A 17436-nucleotide genomic window follows, 5' to 3' on the forward strand; every position below is an offset into this window, starting at 1 on the left:
TTAATGTAAGAATGGTTACATGCTTGAAGAATACATAATCCATAGTTCTGTTTTGCTTGTTGTAGGTCGGATTTTAGATAACAGCACTAAGGACCTTAAGTTTGCATTCACTAATCTAACACCATTTACGGTATATGACGTTTATGTTGCGGCTGAAACCAGTGCAGGGATTGGACCTAAGTCAAATATTTCAGTATTCACTCCTCCAGAAGGTAAGAACATCTCCTCTAGTGTGTGAATGAGAACTTTATTGAATCCGTTAAACATTGCATTTTAGAAACTATTTGGTAGATATTTATCTAATTCATGTTATTTCCTTATCAGATAACTACCTAGCACATTCTGAACATGTGTTCCTCAGAACACTATACCCATAGCAGGCCTCATGATAAGACGGATCAAAGATCAAGTGAGCCTCACAGCAAACGTTGCCTGCTGTGTCAGCCTGCATCTTCACAATGAGTACTACTGGCAAAATCTCAAGACTAAATACATTTAACATGGCTTAAACCCCATGATGTATTGTATATTCTGTTTGTCCACAAAATAATGTTCAGAGAAATCCATACATCCCACAGTGCCGATGGTGCTGTTGCCCTCAGTCACTGAGTCGTGTCCAGCTCTCTGCGACCCCATGGACGGCAGCTTCTCTGTCCTTCACTGTCTCCCAGAGTTTGCTCAAATTCATGTCTGTTGAGTCGGTGATGCTTTTTATAATCAAAAGAATATTCTAAGCAATTGAGGATTCCTGGAAGGTACATAATATAAATTTACCAGAATAGACAAATTATTTTCAAAATTTCTCCTGAAGAAACTTGTTATTTGTATATGTTAAATACCACAGTCTAAACACTGTAATGTTTAAAAAAATGTTACCATGCCATTTCACAACCTGTTTTCTGGGCCCACACCAAATTTGCTCAATGCCTTTATATATTGTACTTGTTTAGGAGAATTCAACAATTTTTTTTTTAACAATCACACTAACACTTGATAAAACAGATTTTGTTTATGTGATAGCTAACATTCAGTAAGTCGTGAGTTAAACACACACGTGTGCACACGAACACATGCATATACACACACAAACACGGTTGGGCATACCTTCATCAGATAAATCATTCAAGTGTTTGGCCATGAGAGGGCAGCAAGTATTAGGGAATTTTGTACTTCTCCCCCATTTCAAAGAATGACCCTTGAGAATATCTTGCTATTGAAAGAATGTAAAATTTATGTTCGGAGAAGGCAATGGCAACCCACTCCAGTACTCTTGCCTGGAAAATCCCATGGACGGAGGAACCTGGTAGGCTTCAGTCCACGGTGTCGCTAAGAGTCGGATAGGACTGAGCGTCTTCACTTTCACTTTTCACTTTCATGCATTGGAGAAGGAAATGGCAACCCACTCCAGTGTTCTTGCCTGGAGAATCCCAGGGACAGGGGAGCCTAGTGGGCTGCCGTCTATGGGGTCGCACAGAGTCAGACACGACTGAAGCGACTTAGCAGAAGCAGAAGCAGAAAATTTATGTTACATCGATTTCAAATGAAAATAGTAATGTGTACATGGTTTCAATACACAGATTAAAAAGAAGCACCATATATAAAATAAACAAAAAATAATAAGTATTTTTATTTTTTTCATGCCAAAATTTCTCTTTTGCATTTATAGCAGAAGAGTCTTAGCATGTATGGCTTCCCCCTTAGACCTGAAATTTCTCCATTTCTACCTAAACTTGCTCTTAGGAATTTTCAAGAAATCTAGACAGATTTATGTATGCTTGCAAAACACAAGATGCCAGCAACGTGGCCTTTATCAGACTTAGAGCCCTTGAATCTGGTCTTTTCTCAACCAACTCAACTGACCAATTTCTATTCTCATGTTGTACGAATAAATAAATTCAATCTTCTTTCAAATCAAACTGATTTTGGTGCTCCTAACCTGAATCCACAATTTAAAATGATTGTTTTATTGTCATCATTCTTGGCCTACAGCATTTGACCAAAACAGGGAACTATATAATATGTGTGTGTGTTAGATGTCAAGTCATGTCCAATTCTATGCAACCCCAAGGACTGTAGCCCACCAGGATCCTGTGTCCATGGGATTTCCCAGGCAGGAATACTGGAGTGGATTGCCTTCCTTTTTCCAGGGGATCTTCCTGACCCAGGGATTGAACCTGAGTCTCCTGCATTGCAGGCAGATTCTTTGCCACCTGAGCCACCAGGCAAGCCCAGATAAATACACTGCCACATACAATTCCATTTTGTTTAGGATGTCACTTAAACATTTATTTCCCTTTCTTTATGTCTTTATTTTTTAATTTACAACATAATAAATATAATATTTAAGGACATTGTTCAACATACTTCACATGGGTTGTTTTTGATGCCAAGTTATTTTGAATAGATGACTCTATGTGCCCTGTATACCCAATGATTTGCCTCAGTTTTGTCTTACTGCCTCCTGAACTGCTCATGGCCTGCTCACCACATCCAAGTGGCTCTCAGAACCCACTGGGAACTAAGGTGGCCTTCGTTGCTGTAAGGGCAAGCGTGGCATGGTTCTTTCCTCTGCATGCCTGCTTCCTCTGTGCAGTTCTCAAGGATTAGTTCAGCCAAAGGGGTCTCAGTGAAATACTGGGGCAAACGCAGTGAATGTAGACTCTGACACACTAATTAATCCTGGTCCCACTGATTAAAAATTTGCCATAAAGGAATCTTTAAGCTGTATGAGAACAATCAAATAACTCATTAGAACATACACACTTTGAGTTATAATTGATACTTTAATTTTCTAGTATTCTTTTTATTCATTAACAGGTTCTTTGTATTCTAGTTACTCAATTTTCCTCTTCATATTTAAATAATAGTCTGTAGTCTAATTAGGAAATCAATCAGGGCCAGCTTTTAAATTAATATATTTTAAAGCAACCTAGGTTCTAACAAATCTCCAGATATTCATAGAAAAACATTGAATTTATTTCTTATAGAAAATATGTGTTATCACATTATAACAGGGCTGATTTCATTAATACTGAGAATGATATGGTCCATTGTCTATCAAAGAAAATCAACATGATGTTGTGAAAGCAGTTATCCTATGTTTTTCATAATGTTTCTGCATATCCCTTAATATTTTACTTAGCAGATTTCTACTTAGGCATGAAGAAGGAAGGTTTTGGAAAAAATGATGATAATCTCCAATGTTATAAAATATCATAGCAGCCATTCCAAAATGAAACAATCTGCTGAATATAGCATTGACAACAGATTTTTGCTTGTTATTTTTATGTGGGTTAAAAAAATCTTAAGTAAATTTTGCTGCTTCAAAATCCCCTAAATCTTCTCTATGACTAGTGTCAAATGTCTTTTAAGGAAGTTTACATCATGTCTTAAAAGCAAAAAAAGTATTGAAATCCATCTTTGCTCCCCCATAAATAGACTATTGAAGTGAAAACTTGTCCTCAGTAATTTCGATTTGCTATTTTCTGCAACTAGTAGTAACATCTTTGTAGGGAGATCACTGAGAAACTGTCAACTTTGTATTTTTCAGGATTCTCCATGATTTTTATTTTTCAAATTTTCAGATTCAGTAGATTTTTACAAAATTTACTTCCAATGGAAGTTTAATTTGCTAGATAAGGGCAAAAATTATTTTAATGTATTTTCTTTACCCCAATGCCATTTGTCTCCATTGTTTCCTAGGAGTTGTTTTTTTTAATTGGAGGATAATTACTTTACAAAATTGAGATGGTTTTTGCCATACATCTACGTAAATAACCCACAGGTATACTCTTAATCATTTGGAATATATATATATATATATTTTTAAACAATTATATGTATACTGTTTCCTGTTTATTAGTAAAATTTATAGATGTATTGACCTGAGAATGATTCATAGGTCATCCTCATAGACAACACCTTCAGAATTAATGCTGAACCATGAATAATTGCCTTGTGTGTTTGATTTTCTTTAGTTAATTTGGTATCAATATTAAAGGAGTTTGATCTAATCCACACTTCTCTGGTTTCCCCATAAGAATTTGTGGTGTAACATATCGAGTGTCTTTCCAAAGACAAGATACAATGCTGTCTCCTTCATTTCCTTTATCCCCTAAGCTTTTTCTTCTTTCATAAAAGAGAGATAGCCTTACAGTTGTTCTTACAAAAGTTTGGGGTGCATTTTTAGGGTAATAGAGAACCATTTAACTTTGGATTGTGATTATTAGGCATTAGTGTTATGCCTAATACTTATTAAGTTATATTGAAAACTATAAATTAGAAGATAAACAATATCTATTATTTTTAGGTTTGGCTAACAGAATAAGAGAGAGTACAATTTAAATATACTGTAGTGGATAATTTTTGTTGCATCAAATGGTACTGACCATTTCAGTTATTTTATAGTAGGTGGGGTTTAGTTATCTGATGACTCTGATCAATATAGTTATTAAACTGGCTTCTTCAATTGAGATTCTACATGAGTTCAAATTAGGTGGGAAAATGCCAGATCTCTTCTTTGATTTATATTATGCAGTACTGACTAAGACTTCATCTACATAGTGAAGTCGCTCAGTCATGTCCGACTCTTTGAGACCCCATGGACTGTAGCCTTCCAGGCTCCTCTGTCCATGGGATTTTCCAGGCAATATACTGGAGTGAATTGCCATTTCCTTCTCCAGGGGATCTTCCCAACCCAGGGATTGAACCCAGGTCTCTTGCACTGTAGACAGACGCTTTACCATCTGAGCCACGAGGGAAGTCCTAGCAACCCCAAAAATGTCAAAGGAAGGTGGAATGGAGCTTTGCCATTTAAATAGCTGTGTTGTTTTCATACTCTATGGTTAATTGGAAAGGTTCTCTACTCTTGAATGATGTAAATATGATAAATATGAAAGAAACATAAGTTTAGCAACAAGGTATGGTAATAAAATAAAACTTATATAAGAGGTGACCTATACAAAGGCTTTGTATCTGTTTTCTTCCTCCCTCTATCCTTAAGTGCCTAGAACAGTGACCATATGATGAATCCTCAGTCTGTTGAATGACAAATGAATAAATCATTTATTGTGGGGCCTGGTAGGCTGCAGTCCATGAGGTCACTAAGAGTCGGACACAACTGAGTGACTTCACTTTCACTTTTCACTGTCATGCATTGGAGAAAGAAATGGCAACCCACTCCAGTGTTCTTGCCTGGAGAATCCCAGGGACGGGGGAGCCTGGTGGGCTGCTGTCTATAGGATCGCACAGAGCCGGACACGACTGAAGCGACTTAGCAGCAGCAGCAGTTTAGAACTCTTCCTCCATCTTTCAAAGATTAAATTGTTTTTCCTTCAGATTAGAATACATGTGGGGAAATCAAGGTAAAGAATTATCCTTCTGTACAGAGATACACCGAAATGATTTTAGCAAAGGAGATTGAAAGAATTGACAAGTAATGAGTGTACCCATGTAACATTTATCTCTTAATTTTGAGCACAGGTTTTACCCATACTGGACTCTGGAGACTGGACTGCAATAATCAAATAATAGGCTTCTAATCCAGAGTTCAGCTATTTAGTCATTCACTAGTCAACAAACATTTAGAAATATTTACACTATTAAAATATCTAAGGAGTTTTTTTGTACTGATTACTTTATAGAGACCAAAAAACCCAATTCTTAATCTCTAAGATGAAGTACTACATGATTATGCTAACTTCATGTTTAACTTAAGCTTAATTAGGTTCATTAATTATAAATAATATTTATGGGAGCTATGACATTAATTCCTTTCTGTTATCTTAAGAATAGAATCATTCTTCATTTGTATTTTACCCTTAATATGTCTTTCTTCCAACTGGAGTTTGCTAAATCTGTGAAATATTTTACCTTAGGGAAATAAATTTAATGTATGACCACATCCTAATCATAAAGAATAGTATTTTTATGTCACATTTTCTCTTTCTTCAGCCAACATATTATAAAGTCTTTTGAACCATTTATGCCTTATTGTAATCTTGTATAGTGATAGGAAAGATTTAATGACACCTATTTTATAGATGGGGAGACGAAATGTGGAGGGAGGAATTGGCTATTTATAATCACACAATGAAATATAAACTAAAAGTGGACAAGTGCCCAAAGTAGAATTTTTCTTGGTTGATTGGTCCTGTTGTACTGGGAGGTTTCCTAGTAGTTGCTCTTGATGACATACACACATTTATTTTATGTATTTATTTAGTAATTTGATGCTTTTATTCATTACAAAATGATCACCACTTGGTGACTTTCTAACAAATTTAAGTAGTTGGTGCCTTATCTAAAACCAATTGTTAAACAAAAAAACAAAAAAAAAACACACAAAAAAATAAAAATAAAACCAATTGTTTTTCATTCTTTTTCTTTACTTCTGCAAGGAGTAAGGGCATCTGAAATTTGAGATTCACATATTTATAAAATCAGCAGACAAAATCAATTAATTTTTCAAACAAATTAAAAAGTGTCTAATAGAGTTTACCAGCTACATGTAATTGCATTCAGAGTATTCCAGATATTATCTTTTGGTAGGTTTTAATTTTTGTAAAGCCTTCAAGATTTCAACTGGGAATTCATCAGTCATAAACAACTTTCCCTGGAAAGTTATTTTTATAAATTAATTTGTTCTGAACAAATGTTATGGCATTTTGATTTGGGAAAATTATGTTACTCTGTTTCTTGTGTACATGTGGAGAGCAATATATAGAAATTTAACATTAGTTATTTGTGTTTTTAAAGGATCTGATACAAATCCAATTGTTAATAAATTAGTAAATTGCTTTAGTCTGTTTTCTAACAGAATTGCTTATATGTCTTCAGTCATGAGCTGACTTCAGGAATTTTTAGAAATTTGAGAATGTATTTTTAAAGTTCCCTCCTCCTCTTCTCTTTTTTAGTTCCAGGTGCAGTATCTGATTTGCAGGTTGCAGAAGTAGAAGCCACAGAAATAAGAATTGCTTGGAAGAAACCACGACAACCCAATGGAATCATTAACCAATATCGAGTGAGAGTATTAGTTTCTGAGACAAGAGTGATCTTAGAAGATACTCTGCTCATCGGAAAAGATGAGGTACTGCCCTTGAATTTCTTATTGCGTTGAGCCCTTTCTACCTGGTTTTGGCCCAGATAACTTGGGAGATTTGCCAACATGCAAACATAAAATATTTGACAAGCTTCAAAGTACAAAGTGAAGTAAATTTAGCTATGCTGTTAATCTAGCTCATCATATTTCAATTCAAGACATTTATTATTAGCTAAGTGCTATTATTCTTTTTCAGTATATGAAAAATGTTAATTGGGCAATTAAGCGGGACTAAAGGTACTTCCGTAAGTGAATGTTATTATGGTAATAAAGTTAATGAATTGTTTGGAAACTCCTGTTAAGATTTAAATACTCCTCCTAAGTTTGTGCTTGCAATTTGGAATAGTTGCCAAAGAAAGACACAATAACTTTAGTAACTGTTGTTGACAAATGGCTTTGTCCCCCTTAGTCTTAGGAAGCCAGATTTCTCAAAGCTACCTCATTTAAAAACAAGCAATATACATTTGACTAAAGAAATCAAATAAATAAGAGATGAAATCATTTCATAAATATAAAATAAGAGGACAGTGTTTGCTTCTAGTCACACTGGAAGCCTTCTTTCCCCACTTTGTTTCTATTTGAAAGTGTTGTGTTGGCCAAAATGTTTATTTGGGATTTTCTGCAAGATGCTATAGAAAAATCCAAATGAACATTTTTGCTAACCCAATATAGGCAGCACTAATTTTTCCTTCACTGTCTTCATTTACCTCATCTAGAAAGCTATTCACCTGGGAAATCCTTCTAAGACTTTAAACTGATTGTATCCAGATATTGGTGGTTCCTGGGGCTCACAAAAAATACATCTAAGTGATATATTTTAAGACCAGTGAGTGTAGCACACACTGCAACTTGGAGGCCCTGCCTGCTGGTTATTCAGCAATTAGGTTCTACTTGTTTGGTCCAGAATCATTACTTTCTCTAGCTGTGCTCTTGTTTTTCTCCACATATATTGTCCATTCTATTCCTAGTCCCAGAATTCCTCCATTTCTGATACCCACCTGAAAGTTACTTTCAGTTCAGCCGCTCAGTCGTGTCTGACTCTTTGCGACCCCATGAATCGCAGAACGCCAGGCCTCCCTGTCCATCACCAACTCCCGGTGTCCACCCAAACCCATGTCCATCGAGTCAGTGATGCCATCCAGCCATCTCATCCTCTGTCATACCCTTTTTCTCCTGCCCCCAATTCCTCCCAGCATCAGAGTCTTTTCCAAGAAGTCAGCTCTTCGCATGAGGTAGCCAAAGTACTGGAGTTTCAGCTTCAGCATCAGTCCTTCCAAAGATATCCCAGGGCTGATCTCCTTTAGGATGGACTCATTGGATCTCCTTGCAGTCTAAGGGACTCTCAAGAGTCTTCTCCAACACCACAGTTCAAAAGCATCAATTCTTTGGCACTCAGCTTTCTTCACAGTCCAACTCTCACATCCATACATGACCACTGGAAAAACCATAGCCTTGATTAGATGGACCTTTGTTGGCAAAATAATGTCTCTGCTTTTGAATATGCCATCTAGGTTGGTCACAACTTTCCTCCCAAGGAGTAAGTGTCTTTTAATTTCATGGCTGCAATCACCATCTGCAGTGATTTTGGAGCCCCCAAAATAAAGTCTGACACTGTTTCCACTGTTTCCCCATCTATTTCCCATGAAGTGATGGGACTGGATGTCATGATCTTCATTTTCTGAATGCTGAGCTTTAAGCCAACTTTTTCACTACTTTACTATGTGCTTAGTGCATTCTGGCCAACCAGGACTCATTAGTACAAGTTGTTTGCCCTCTGGCCCAGGGTTAGAGTTTAATCCAATGTTGACTCCATTCCTCTTGTGTAAAAGATGCTGACTTATGCTTTCTCTGATACTTCAGTCGACAGCTCAGGCACAGGGCAAAAGCTTATCCCTCTGCTCCTGCTGGACAGCCTTAAGTTAGATACTTTACTTTTTTAGGATTGTGTGGCAGGTCTCCCACTTCTGCTAATGACATATATTGAATGATAAGCCACGCCTCTTTTTCTCTTGAAACTAAGAGATTCAGGAAAGACTTCTTGTGGTATGATCCACAACCCCTGTGACATAATAGAGATCACATGAGCTTTGGTCTATGCAAATCTGGGTTTACATTCGTAATTTGGTCACTTAGTATGTTTCACTGGAGAAGGCAATGGCACCCCACTCCAGTACTCTTGCCTGGAAACTCTCATGGATGGAGGAGCCTGGTAGGCTACGGTCCATGGGGTCGTTAAGGGACAGATACGACTGAGCGACTTCTTTTTCACTTTTCACTTTCATGCATTGGAAAAGGAAATGGCAAGCCACTCCAGTGTTCTTGCCTGGAGAATCCCAGGGACGGGGGAGCCTGGTGGGCTACCGTCTATGGAGTCGCACAGAGTTGGACATGACTGAAGTGACTTAGCAGCGGCAGCAACAGCAGCAGCAGTGTGTTTTACAGCAGAGAGGTTAAGTGCATGGACCTAGGAGACAGAATGCTGGGTTTAAACCTTGGTTTTGCCCTTACTGATGGTTTAACCTTGGAAGAGTATACCTGACCTCTCTGAACTTGCTTCCTCTTTAAGATAGGGACTCTAAGAGTCTATATAATGCCGAGTTGTTAGTGAGGATTTAATGGATTAATGTGGGAAGAGCTTAGAACTCCACCTGGTGTATGGTAAGGCTGGTGACCTGAATAATTGTGACCTGTTGTAATTATTAATCATGGCATTGGACCTTTCACCCTCATTGGGACACAATATTAGTTTCCTTCAGTATCAATAAAAGGAGACATTATACTTTATTTCTGTGCTTATATATTTCTTCATTCGATCAGGCCCATTGTTGATATTTCTGCTTTCCTGTGTGATTGGTGTTTGGGTTTGCCTTTCAGGAGGTTGACGTGGGGAGACACATGTGGCAGAAGCTCTAAGTCCCAATAAGCCAATGTCCTACCCTGACTCTGCCTTTTCCTCGCTCTATGACCTTGAGTCAACTTTTGGAGACTTGCTGCCCTCATTTGTGAAGTTGAGCTTATATGCCTGCCTTCTATTGATGGGTATGATGAGGAATAAAGGAGATAAAACCTCTGGCTTAGTATGTATCCTTTTCCTTGACCTTGGTGTAGGATAAGGAATTTTCTATTCACTCTTTAACTTCTCAGAATATATCCTCCACACCGTATCCTAAGAATTTTCGAAATCCTTGAAGTCTTGATAGAAGTGACCAGTGACCTCTTACATGTCAAATAAGGCAGATATATGTTTTTAACTGTCCTCATCTTCCCTGTGTCCTCCAAAATCCATTCCTTTACCTCCACCTCTCCAACTTTTGACACAACCGTTTTCTCCCTAGTACTTGCTCTACCATCATATACTGCAACTTTGCAAAAAAAATTGGCCTTGTAGTATGAAAAATGACTAAATTAAGAGAGCTAGCTCTTTTATTATTTTCTAGCTCCTTCCTGATGAGGGTATTCCAGAGTGTTCTGTCTTCATCCACGTTACAGTTTCAGTCACTGCTTCCTGTTTGTATGACTCTTTCACCTCATTTTCCATGATGATTTTTCTGACACTCTGCTTCCCTAATTACAATCATTTGTGGGGAAGTTCTGCCAGGACTCATCACATTTAAAGTCATCTACCCCCATAAAACAACAAAACCAGCATCTTTTTTGAGATAATAGAACTTGGTTCTTGATTGGAAGGAGGAGACGGACGATAGAAGTCCTGGGACAGTGATAGGGACCTGTTAGTTTTCCTCCGTGACAGAAGAAGAGTCTGTAAGGGTAATTGATAGTTTTAATGATCAATAACAAGGTCAGGAGAGAGACTGAGTTGCAACCCAGATACGAAATAACAGGCTTAGAATTCCCTATCCCCTTGGATTGGTCACACCACAGATCTCTGATCTGAGAGTCATTGCCGAAGCATTTGGGAGGCTTTTGTGGCATTTTTATATGTCTGATGTCTCTCTTTTTGGATAATGGCACCATTATCTTGTCTTCATGAAGGCTTAGAATCTTGGAATTACCTCTGACTTTGGTTATACTTAGCATTGAATAGCCACTCAATGTTAAGGCCAGTTCAAAGTGTAACCTTCTTACCTCTGTATTCCATTCTTGTGTCCTCACTCCAGCTCAGGATTGCCTGGACTATTTTTGTTAGCTTACTACACTAGTAGTTTTCCATTGTATAACAGTTTGCCACAAGCTTAAAACAATTCACATTCATCATCTCGCAGTTTCTGTGGGTCAGGAATCCAGAGAGCTAGTGTAGGTTCCCTGCTTAGGGTCTCATAAGGCTTCAGTTAAGGGTCTTTCCTTCATGTGTTCCCATATGGATGCTTAATCTACTTCTTGGCTGACTTAGATTTTTGGTAGATTTAATTTCCTTTTGATTATAAAACTGAGGGCCTTGGATCCTTGCTGGCCCTTTGACTAGAGACTATCCTTAGCTCCAGCTCATAGGGGTCCCGCACAGTTTCTTGCCACAGAAATTCCCCAACATGGCCATCCACTTCATCAAGCCAGCAAGGACAGTCTGATGTAACCATGGGAGTGACATCCCATCGCCTTTCCCTTAGTCCATTGGTTGGATGAAAATCACACTTCCCACACAAGAGGAAGGGATTATATAAAAGCATGAACAGCAGGAGGTAGGGATGGTAGAAGGATCATGAGAGAGGCATTGCTCTGCAGTCTGTGGGTTACAAGCCATCCTGATTAAAGTATTAATGTATTTAAACTATAAAAGTAAATGAAAAATGAGAATGGACTTGGAACATGAATATGCATCTATTTTAGTAATTAATGCTTTCCTATTGCAGCAGAAAGTCAGTTGATACTGTCTAAAATAAGCGACTCTTTACAACACCATGGACTATACAGTCCATGGATTCTCCAGGCCAGAATACTGGAGTGGGTAGCCTTTCCCTTCTCCAGGGGATCTTCCCAACCCAGGGATCAAACCCAGGTCTCCCACATTGCAGGCAGATTTGTTAACTGCTGAGCCACAAGGGAAGCCTCAGTGACCCTTAATGGAAAAGTAAAACATATAATCTAGTGATTTTAGAAGTAACACCATAAGAACTGAAACAGAAATGATTAAAGGTGTTGCTTCCAGCAAATATACAAATATTGAATCATTATGTTGCACACTGGAAAGTTAATATGATGTTATATGTTGATTATATCTTAGTTAAAAATAAACAATTGATTTCAAAATCTCAAAAAAATGTTTCTTCTAGAGAGTAAGGCTGGCAGTTGGAAAGCTACAGACAGGAAAATATTATTTTCATTGAAAATCCTTCATCATCTCTTATATTTTTAGCTACCTGCATACATCATGATGATGACACTTTTCAAAAAGTGTTAAAATATAATCCTATGCTGTTTGCTCTGATATCATTACCCTTATTGAAATTTTTTCCAGTGACCTCTCATGACTTGTTTGTTTCTTAATAGACAGGAATTATTTAAGCATGCTTAAATATGTATAGGATTTTACTCTCACTATTTAAACACATATTTGAAAAAAACCTGAAAATTTAATCTCAGGGTTTGAGGACTTTTATTTCAACCTCCAAGCTTATATATGAAGATAATCAATAACATAATCCAGCTTCTGCTAAAATATTTGATCAACTATCCACAACCATGTAGTCAGCTCCTGTTCTATAAGCTTTAAGCCATGCTTCTTTGTGGTCTCACAGGCATACATTTATTAGGTAGCTGTAAAGTTCCAGGCACTATGACAGGTCCAGAACATACATAAATAAGAACCTACCATGTTCTTTAACAGTTTTGAACCGAAGTATTTGTTCTTTAGTGTTTACCAGTTTATCCCATTTCTTCTCTCCAGACCCACACGGTAGCTTAGAGTAGCTTAGAGTCTGGGATTTGCAACCAGGGAAATATATTACAGTCCTACCTCTGCTGTGACTGGTTTTATGAACTTGAACAGCTGACTGTAAAATGGAGATGATAATACCTTTTTCTTTGGGATATAATTAAGTGATCACATGGGTAAAAATATTTATCAGTGTACTTGACACAAAGTAGCTTTTTCCACTTTCATGAGTTGGAGAAGGAAATGGCAACCCACTCCAGTGTTCTTGCCTGGAGAATCCCAGGGACAGGGGAGCCTGGTGGGCTACCGTCTATGGGGTCACATAGAGTCAGACACGACCGAAGCGACTTAGCAGCAGCAGCAGCTTTAATGTTGGTGTCTCCATTAGTAGTAATAATATATAATGATTTAACTTTTTATCATTTGAAAATAATGGTCATGATTTCCCTAAGGCTTAATATCCTCAGTTTCTCATCAGTCATTCATATGATTGATTACTCTCCTGTGTATTTTCCAGTTTATCAGTGAGCTTCTTTCTCAGCTGCATACTATATTCCACATATAGTTTGACGAAAGCCAAATTGAGCAGAATTATTTTCTCTTGTAGCATGAATTTTATGCTTCTATCAATGCAAAGAATAAAATTAATTTATTTGGGAGACTTATTCCACCTAGATGAAAGTATAAAAAATCCTAAAGTCCACTCTTCATTAATTGCTCCCTAGTTGAATTTCATACTCAGATCTCATCCTGTACTTCTGTACTTGTTTTTCAGATCAAATCCTGAGGGATTTTCTCCCCAAAGACATCTTGCTATGTAGTGTCACAAATTTCTGAGATTTTTATAGATATATCCTTTCATCCAACATATTTCTCAAGTATATAAATGTTTGTCAGTGGTGAACATAAGAACACAAGCCAAATGCTTGGCCAGTGGCTCCAGAATGAGGCTGAGAACAAGACTCGAAAGTAGGATAGGAATTCTAGAGATGTTTACTTTATTGAGCATTGGGAACATAGACAGAATCAAGCCTTAAGGATTTGTCACCCAAATAAGTGCAGAATGATACAGTTTCCGTTAAAAGGCTTCCAAACATATACTAATTATAAAATTCTTTTTACCACTGGTTGAAAATAGTACAAAGCATGTTATAGTTTATAATAAAATATGGAAGCATTTCTTAAGAATAAGTCAACATTTTCATTAAACCAATTGAGTAGACTTCCAGAAAGTGTAAATTGATAGATATAGTAAAGTTTTTGAAAATACAGTCATGTTAGCTATAATGAAGACTGTTACATGTAGAATCAGGTTGGTTTATTCAAGTGGATTAGGAACTGAACTCTGAAGACTTCTAATTCTTTCATATCAATTCCAAAGATTCCTAGGTAGCATATGCAAAGGCTTTCGTGTTGATGAATTGTGACATTGCCTGACTCAGTTGTTCTTGACTGAGGGCAGTTTTGCTCTCCAGGAGACGTTTCGCGATCTCTGAAGTTTTCATTGTCACCACAGGGAATATGTTTCTAGTGGGTAGGGACCAGGGAGGCTGGTCCCTACAATGCCCTGCACAGCTCCCTATGACAAAAAAATTCTCAAACATGGAATGTCATTAGTGCTGGGGTTGAGAAAACTAGACTAACTCAATGAGGCCAAACCTGGGGGAGTTGTGATAGGCCTTTATTTCCTTCTCTATCACTCATTTTCACTCCTATTTCTCAGCCACTTCTCATTACTTTCTTAAGTTCTGATTCTTTCCTATCATTTTTTCTTTATTTTTTTTTTTAATTTTTATTTTTACATTATTTTGCTTTGCAATACTGTATTGGCTTTGCCATACATTGACATGAATCCACCACGGGTGTACATGAGTTCCCAATCCTGAATCCCCCTCCCATCTTCCACCCCATATCATCTCTCTGGGTCATCCCCGTGTACCAGCCCCAAGCATCCTGGATCCTGTATCGAACATAGACTTGGCGATTTGTTTCTTACATGATAGTATACATGTATACATGCCATTGAAACATATATACTATCATTTTTTCTTTAAATTATTTCTTTTTCATCCTTTGAAAAACCTAATCCCTGTTTTAAAGAGGCAAAGTGTGAGAAATATTCACAATGTGACACACTTGGTGATAATTAGTAACATCCTGGATTTTTACAAAACCAGTTCAAATTTATAAATACAAATCACTTATAGTTAAGGAGGGTCCTACCAGTGTATTTGGAAGAAGTTCAGATAGTCAAAATTTCTCAGTCACCTCTTAGGCTGGAACAGTAATTTGTCAACAGAGATGCTTAACTTAGTTAATTGATGGGATACTATAGCTTAACTCTCAAAAATGTATCTGATGTTGGTATAAAATATTGTGAGAGTTAATGCAAAATCATAGTTCAGGGGAAATTCTTTGTGTTACCCCCTGTACCCTCTGTAGTGCTTTGCACACTGGCTTCTCAAAGGGTGGTTGATTGATAGTGGAAACAGCTGTGTGGTTCAGGCATAAACTATTGACTGGAATACCAGAGCATCTCTGAATTATGTGTTTGTGATTCATGCCTTCTCTGATTTCCCAGTGGAAGTAAAGTTGAAGTGGGCCTTGGAAGGTGGAAGATCTTTAGTTTGTTCCAAGTATGGTTCCTTACCCAGAATGATTTATCATAATATTTTTGAAGTAAATATTACTGACATCTCCCTGATTTTCATCACGATACTTCCCTGGGTAAAGAAATAAGGTTTTGATAATTTTATCTTATAATTTGGAGAATTAAATATATCTTTGCATCTTTTCTTGATTTATTTCTCAGAAAAGTTAATGTTCAAATGATCTGCCTTTGTAACTAGTTAAGTAAGCAGCCTAAAAATTCCTTGCCTTCCTGATATTTTTCTGAGCACCTACTTAAAAAAAAAAATACTAAGTGCTTTATGTTCATAAGGAATTAAAAGCCTGTTTTGGGCTCAACTGAAAAAATAATTAAAAGATAGGTGTATCAAAATTTATAAATAAAATCTATATTTTGAATTAATTAGAAATTCTGAGGTTGCAAGAACATTGATTTGGAAGGAATAGAGTGATCATCTTCTTTGAAAAAAATCTTCTAGAAAAAAAAGGGCTTGGAGGTGAGTCTTGAAGAAATTGACCAAAAAAAGAGTAGTTCTTAAAACATTGTCTTTTTTTCCCCCAATACTTCATTTTGGAAAATTCTGAACTGGTATAAATGAAAGAAAAAAGAGTATAATGTGTATCCATTAACCTATCACCTGGATTCTATAATTATCAACATGCTGTCTTTGTTTCCATCTCTCATTTTTGCTGTTGATGCAGGTGTGTTTTAAAATAAATTCCAGAGTTCATATATTTTTGCTCTTATATGCCTAACTAAGTATGGATTCCTAAAAAAATACTGAAATTCTAATTCATTATGTAATTCCATTATCACAATCAACACAATTATTAATATTATCTTGGTATCATCTAAACCTAGATTATTTTCAGATTTTTTCATTTTGTCTCAATCTGTTATGCTGTGTGGAAAGAATGGAGAGAGTTCTCTTGTTGTCCTAACATAAAACTCTACTGTATATACTTGTAGTATGCCCATGATGTTTTATTTCATGTCATTATTTGCTACTTTGGTGGACTTGATTCATGTGAGGTACATTACGGCATCTTGGAACAATCACAATTACCTAAAATATTCCTTAGACCCAGAGCTTTACATAGGTCTGTCTTGAACTGTTTGAAAACTATTGCCATGTAATTTTGTTCATGTCTGTAACTTCATTCGATTATAAGTTATTATTATTGACATATACCCAGTAGGCATGCAGGCTGCTCACACCTGGTGTACAAATGAGGACGTATATTGGCAAAGCAAACACATTTTAATCAGGCAGTAGGCCTAGACAACTTATTATTGGGTGGTAAGCAGCTGAAATGTTTTAGTCATGAAACTTTGGATGAGGATGGCTATTTTTTTAAACCATTTTTTAGTCAGAAATAAATTATTTCCTTTTTTGCACAACACAGTATAGAGTTTTAAGATACGGAATTGATCATAATGGGCTACAATGATGCAGGATTTTAGTAGTTTCAGAATGAAAATTTGGAGTGTAAGGGAGACAGTAGTCATGGAAATAATATTATCTTAAAAAAATTTATCATTCCAAAATTACTAGTTGTTGAAACTAGTACTTGATTGAAGCCATTATTAAATGTAACCATCACTGTCTTTGCAAATATCTGTTTTCAGGTGCAGTATATAAACCCCATGGCTCCAGAAACTGTGAGCATAGTAGACTCAATGGCAGGATTATTTGAGGGTTCAGCAGAGATGTCTTCTGATCTGTATTCACTTGCTTCAGTTATATATAACAGTCATCCACATAATTACTTTCCTGTGAGGGGCAGAGTTGAAGACCAGCCTTCAACATTTGGTAGGTACATTTTTTTTGTTCTGTGTGAAATGTATTTAAACCACCAGTACTAGCTAGCACAGATA

General features: G+C 36.8%; 1 protein-coding gene across 1 annotated transcript in view; it reads left to right on the plus strand.

Annotated features, from left to right (window-relative positions):
* Nucleotides 1-17436, plus strand: part of PTPRQ (protein tyrosine phosphatase receptor type Q) — a 238186-nt gene that overhangs the window by 15466 nt on the left and 205284 nt on the right. The window contains exons 8-10 of the mRNA XM_068971658.1: nt 66-212; nt 6915-7087; nt 17194-17371. Coding sequence (XP_068827759.1) covers nt 66-212; nt 6915-7087; nt 17194-17371 — 498 coding nt within the window. The remainder of the gene's footprint in view (nt 1-65; nt 213-6914; nt 7088-17193; nt 17372-17436) is intronic.

This window comes from Capricornis sumatraensis, chromosome 4, assembly GCF_032405125.1.
Source record: "Capricornis sumatraensis isolate serow.1 chromosome 4, serow.2, whole genome shotgun sequence".
NCBI lineage: Eukaryota > Metazoa > Chordata > Mammalia > Artiodactyla > Bovidae > Capricornis > Capricornis sumatraensis.